This window comes from Gymnoscopelus braueri (genome assembly GCF_963280865.1).
Source record: "Gymnoscopelus braueri genome assembly, chromosome: 17".
NCBI lineage: Eukaryota > Metazoa > Chordata > Actinopteri > Myctophiformes > Myctophidae > Gymnoscopelus > Gymnoscopelus braueri.
The window spans coordinates 46,832,392-46,838,883 of NC_137617.1; the positions used below are offsets into that span (position 1 = coordinate 46,832,392).

Here is a 6,492-nt window from a genome sequence, read left to right on the forward strand (position 1 = left end):
CTATGCTGCCTATAGGCAGATGCGTGCATGCTCATGACTCATGAGGGCATATAATATCGCATGTGCACTGTTGACATTTTGTACTTTTTATTCTTTTTTTTTTATTTACCACAAAAATAATAAAAAAAACTATTTAAACCTGGCAAATTATTTTAGATATTACTACTGTAATATTATTTTTAAATGATTAGTACATGGTGAGGGATAGACACCTCGTAGGACTTTTTCTTCACAGAACACTGGGGGGACTAGTTTGACTGACGGACCGGACCCTCATTTGAAATAGTCCTGCTGTTTCCGAAAAGAAAAAAAACCCAACAACTAAAACAAGATATTGTAAATGTTAAATTTAATCAATGTTGTGCAACTGCAAATCAGAGCAATTTGGTCCACCGGCAGCTGCCGCTGCCTCCCTGCCGATCGGCCTGGCAGCTAGTGGCGGTGTCACCGTGGCAAATGCCGCTGCCGGAAAATGCAGTCGCTCTTTCTGTTCAGCTAAAGCTGGTGTTCAGTCGCATTAAGAGAATGAAGCTGATATATAAACATCCTCTGTTTGTAACAGGAATCAATCATGGAGTCATCTAGTATCCTGGACATTCTGAAAGAGCTGTCAAAAGAGGACTTTCAAGAATTCCGATATCATCTGGCATGGACTAAACCCATTGAAGGCATCCAACCGCTCCCAAAATCCTGTGTAGAGAATGCCGACAGGACGGAAACCGCCACACTGATCATGCAGACCTACCCCAATAATCAAGCTCAGGTCATGATTCATATTCTGAAGAAGCTCAAAAGGAATGATTTAGTGGAAAAGATACGTGAAGGTAGGTGAAGGCAGGATAAAACCTCTCTATACACTATTAAACTATTTTTATTTGCGAGTGTCTGCCCCTAACGCCCGCACCAAAATGATGTACACACCCGAAATGTACCAGAAATGTATTTATTTATCCATTTTACAGTTAATAAATATAATTACTGCAGTATTCGTTTTTGAGTGCTACTTCTGTATAATAGACAACACCGTAATTACGATGTCGAAGACTCCTAAAACGAATGTTACACAGTACGACTTCATTGTGGGCTCGCTACTGTATATAAGGCATGCACACTACTGTTATCCTCACTATTTATTATGATTTAATATTCTGCCCGTTTTTTGCCCCAGTCCTTGCATTTGTATTTTTGACATCTTTAGTACTTTTTTTTAGATATTTAACTTGTAATCACAAACAAAACAACAACATTCATTTGAATGGGAAGATGCAGTGAAAACATAATGTTTACAAACTCACTACGTCCTTAATTGTTAGACTATAGATATGTTTTATACATCAGAACATTTGCATGAATCACCTGAATAGATGTATCTAAGCTGTGCAATGTATTTTTAATCAATCAATGTACATACTTTCGCGTCGATAATAATACAAATATGAGACTTGGCATAAGTTCACATATGGCTTCTATACACATATTATACGGTAAGAATCTGATCTGATCATTATTTATTGTTTCTTATGTCTGCCTAGGTTCTTCTACTCAAGCTGAACCTGGCCCAGCTACAGTGACAACCCAACCAGAACCATCATCACATTCCCAAGATGCTACTGCTACTGCTGGTGAGGGACAAATAAGGCTCAATCCCGTTCTCCCCCTTCACCCCTACCCCACTGTGTTACTCGCCAAAAATATATACAAGCTATTATATTTTCGGCAAGTGATTCCGTCATACGACAAATTAATAAGCATTAACCCTGTTTGTGAAAAGGCTAGCCGACGATTCGAGGGCTGCCCTGTGATACTGTTTATATAAAGTTCTGCCCTATTCAATTGATATTTGAGTGTTTTAATAATTTAAGCAAACGGTCCGTTGCAGGTCCATTTGGTTACATTTGTACACTCTTTGATATCCTGAGCGCAGAACATTGCTGTTGGATTCTTTTTTTAAATATGTAAACATGTAAATAACATTCTTTCAATCATCGTTTACACAGAGTTCTATTGACAACATGACATGATTTTCTGAAATGGTTCAAACGATCTAATTATGTCTCTGCTGTCGGGCAGAAACCAGCTAACTCTGGTTTCTGGCAGAAACCAGAAACCAGCTAACCAGCTAACAAAAGTTGGTGGAGCCTGGAATCATCTAGCCTCGATCTCCAGGCTTTTATTGTTTAGTTTTGCTAAAAAATAAAAGCCTGGCCCAGCGGGTCGGTGTACTCGGTATGAGGAAGTGTTTCATTTCCCAACCAACCAGAGTGCAGTGGGCGTCGCTCGTAATGTTGTGTTAACGGGGCGGGGGTTGACGGACAGATCGGTGAACCAATGGGATCAGGCGCAATCTCTCGCCGGCTCTATACACCCGCCCCTGTATACACGAAATCAGGAGGGTTGGGGCAGTCTAGGAATCATCTAAACCAGCTAACTCCACCCTCAGAGTTAGCTGGTTTAGCAGAAAGTTTGAGGATCCAATGGAGTTAGCTGGTTTTGTCAGAAGCGCTTTTTAATACCTTTCATTGGTTTTACCAACACACAGACGTAAAGGGGGTTCAATAGCACTGCATAAAATGCAAAAGCGTCAAAATGGAGTTAGCTGGTTTCTGCCGGACAGCAACAATATATTCATTCTCATACAGTAAAGATATAAAGACTGACAAATTGTTACAATATAGCATTATTATAAGGTAACAGTTTTCTGGTTATTATTTATTGTATATTATGCTGTATGTGTGCTTTGGTTCTTATACTGAAGCTGAGCCTGACCCAGCTACTGAAGCTGAGCCTGACCCAGCTAAAGTGACAACTGAATCAGAACCATCATCACATTCCCAAGTTGCTCCTACTACTAATGGTGAGGGTAAATAATAGTTTATATAACTGTGTTATTTTACATCATGTGTGACAATCACTGTCAGTGCTTGTCCCTTTTATGCCCATATATATCGAGGGTACTCGAATGATGATGATGATGGAGATCCCTAATGTCAAATTCTCTTCAAAGGCTTGAATAAACATAGCGTGCCTACAATGCCCTGCTTAAATTCATGGCAGTACTCACGTGACAGCAAGAGTAGGAAGCGGAGTTGGCAGACTTGGCACTAGGAAGTAAATAGAAGCACGTGAAAGAATCTAGTTGGCAGCTCGCTCGCTCGCTCGCGTGCGTGTGTTTGTATGTGTGCACGTGTGTGTGGATTCGTGCGTGCGAGATGTATAGCTTTTTAGCCTTCCAGATGTATGCTTCCTTGAACAGTGTCCCGAGCAAATACAGCCAATCTATAAGCTCACAACGCGTTGTGTGAGCTTGTAGATCGGATCATTGAACCGTGCAGTTTTCTTTATAGGCGCAGTGGCCAATGTAACAACATATGACATTTTATTTTTCTAAATTTTTGCACAGAAGAACACAACCTTTATTCTACCACTGCATACATTGTAACATTATGGCTAAATATATTTACATTGCAATTAATTTACAACTTAGACATTCCAATTATAATCAACATTAAAATGATTTCCCAGGATCTACGATTTTCCTCCGGATTCCACATTTTGATGTTCAATCTGGCCCAGAAGGTGGCTAAAATCCTAGAGATAGACCAAATGACTCAAGTTAGTTCCAAGACTATATTAGGAAAATAGTTATACTCACTACTGTCTTAAAAAAAAAACACGAAATGTTCTCCCATTTTTTTGGTCGTTATTCCAATTAATTCCTCCCCACACACATGTCTGTGTTGTCACTGCTATTGTATCCTACTGACTCACCTACCAGTGAGGAGCCCCCACCGGGAGAACGTAAAGCCTTTGGCTTACTCCTCCCACCCCAACACTCCTAGCTGGTGTAGCAGTAGTGGCTCAGAGCCTCTGGGCCCCATACTGGGCCGAACTATACCCGCACCCGCGGCCCATTAGCCGCAAATGTCTGCCCATTACCCGTGAAATACGGATAAGGGAGCTGGCACTGTCCCTGAACGCTATTTAGCTCCTGCTATACCCGCTATGCATTATGCAGACTCCATTATTTGAGCATAGAGGTGTGCCCGTGGGCGTGTTGTTGCATTATCCCCCAAAATTGCTATTTTGGCCACACACCTTAGCACATAGCGGAATCTAAAACCACCCACAATGCTAACTTGGTTTGGTAGGGTGCGCCTGCAGTGGACAGACGGCCAGGGCGCACAGCGGCACAACATTCATCTCCCTCTCTCCTCATTCTCAACTAATCTCTGTGATTCTAATTTTCCTGTAACTCGGGTGTATGTTTTCCAATAGAACAGGTTGCTAGTTCCTCTCGCACAATCTGGAAACACTGTTCCGACGTGAACTCTTTAGCCGCACCGTGGGGATTTAACATTGGAAAACATACACCAGACATTTGCTTTTTATGCTCTAGCCTTGATTGCCTTTCAATAAAAACCAAATTTGATATACTTATGTCCTACATGTTACTGATTAGAGAGAATTTTTTATTTTTGTAATCTGTTCATTATTTCCTGCGTAATCGATGAATAAAACTGAAGTGTGTAATTTGGAGAGCATTGCATTGCGCGACGCACAAATTGTCTTCTTTGAATAGACTATCATCTTATATAAACATAATTGACACTCTCACTTCTGCTGACAGTGGTTCTCAAAGTGGACAGGCTTTCTTGAGGGGTTTCCAATTGTATCCATATTGGTCTGTATAGACGAGCACAGCCGGAAACAAAGCTGCTTTGCAAACCTATCATGTCCACCCCAATATGAAGAACTACCCTAAGACTGTAAAGTTTCTTTTTTTCTTTTTTTTAACTCTCTAATAGTAACAGAAGAAAAAGCAAGAAAAACCATCATCATCATGGATTGTCAAAAGTGTTGTCGTCTGCTGTTTCAAATTGGCTGTTCTCAAGGCTGTACACTGAATCCAAAGAAACAGTCGATAGTAACTCGTTTCATGTACGCTCTCTACTTCCTGATGGTCACCGTCGTCTGTGTGGTCATGATGTCCCTGACTGTGGAAACGGCCATGAAGGACATTCCTTCCAACTACGGTAAACTATGTGAGCAGCTGTCTGCAGGAGAAAACTGTAAGACTCTGGTCGGATACTCTGCTGTGTACAAGGTGTGTTTTGGGATGGCCTGTTTCTTCCTGTTGTTCTGTATCTTCACCCTCGGGAACAAGACCAGCACAGGATGCAGAGCTGCTGTCCAAAACGGTTTCTGGCTTTGGAAGTTCATTGCTCTGGCACTGTGCTGCACTGGAGGCTTCTTCCTCCCATTCACTTCCTCCAAAACATTCATAGAAGTGTGGCGCTACGTTGGAACCGTGGGTAGTACTTTCTTCCTCCTCATCCAGATCACGTTACTGGTGGAGTTCGCTCACAGGTGGGACGCAAACTGGAGTTCTAGAGTTGAGGGCTCCCAGCGGTGGAAGGCAGCTTATGTGTTTGTTACATTTTTGTTAAATAGCATTGCCGTGGGAGCTGTCGTGTTCATGGCTATAGTCTACACCAATCCTGAGCCCTGTCTGCAAAACAAAGTTTTCCTGGCACTCAACATCATTCTCTGCTTGGGTGTACTGATCTTCGCCATCTACGTCCACATACAGACTAAGCAACCCACTTTAGGTCTTTTGCAAACAGGAATAATCAGTGTGTGCGTCATGTTTCTGACCGTCTCAGCTTTCTCCAGCAAACCCAAGGTAGTGATTAACATAGAAGGGACCAACATGACAAACATGACCAACATGACTGTGTGTGCGTTCCCAGTAAACTCCAGCTCAGAGATCAATAAGAACATTATGATCTTTGTGGTAATTGTTTTCCTGATCGGCTCTGTGCTGTACTCCAGTTTGACCTCTTCCACTAACAGTAGTTTAGCAGCTCTGATGGGGCCTTGGGACAGTGGAACAGAGCCTGGGGGAGCTGGCTTCTGCTCTTGTTTTGGCAAGACACAGATTCACAGATTTCATGACACAGATGATCCCATTTACAGCTACTCTTACTTCCACTTCATGTTCTTCCTGGGATCTCTCATGGTCATGATGACCATAACCAACTGGTTCCACTATGAGAACCATAAGATAGAGAAAATTGTGGAAGAGAGCTTGTCTGAGTTCTGGATCAAGATGATATCCTGCTGGGCTTGCCTCTTCATCTACTACAGGAAACTAACGCAAACAGATAAATAATCGTGTGACTGCTGATGCCAGTATATATTTTTTTCCTGTTTTCATATTAACAAATTTAGAATTTTGAAGAACCTTCTCAAACAGTACATTTTTATGGTAAATTGTATTTGTTTTTTGTTTTTGTTTTTTGTTTTTGTTTTTTGTTAATACATTATTATATAACAGGTAGTTCTGACCAAGCAATCTGTTTGGTTATACAATTCCTATAAGATCTGAGGCCATGCAATTTGAAACATTTTTGAAAAGGCCTGTTGGCAAAATATCAACGCAACAGGAGGAGGATGTATGATGTCTTCAAAGCGATTGATCAGATTAAATTG

At 41.4% G+C, this 6,492-nt stretch overlaps 1 protein-coding gene across 1 annotated transcript; it reads left to right on the top strand.

The window, feature by feature from the left end:
- Nucleotides 1–571: 571 nt before the first annotated feature.
- Nucleotides 572–6,172, top strand: LOC308105185 (serine incorporator 5-like; the record flags this gene model as incomplete). Its single annotated transcript, XM_080455820.1, has 4 exons — nucleotides 572–824; nucleotides 1,533–1,622; nucleotides 2,756–2,860; nucleotides 4,893–6,172. The coding sequence occupies 4 exons, from the start codon at nucleotides 572–574 to the stop codon at nucleotides 6,170–6,172; spliced, it is 1,728 nt and encodes a 575-aa protein (XP_080311946.1).
- Nucleotides 6,173–6,492: the final 320 nt, after the last annotated feature.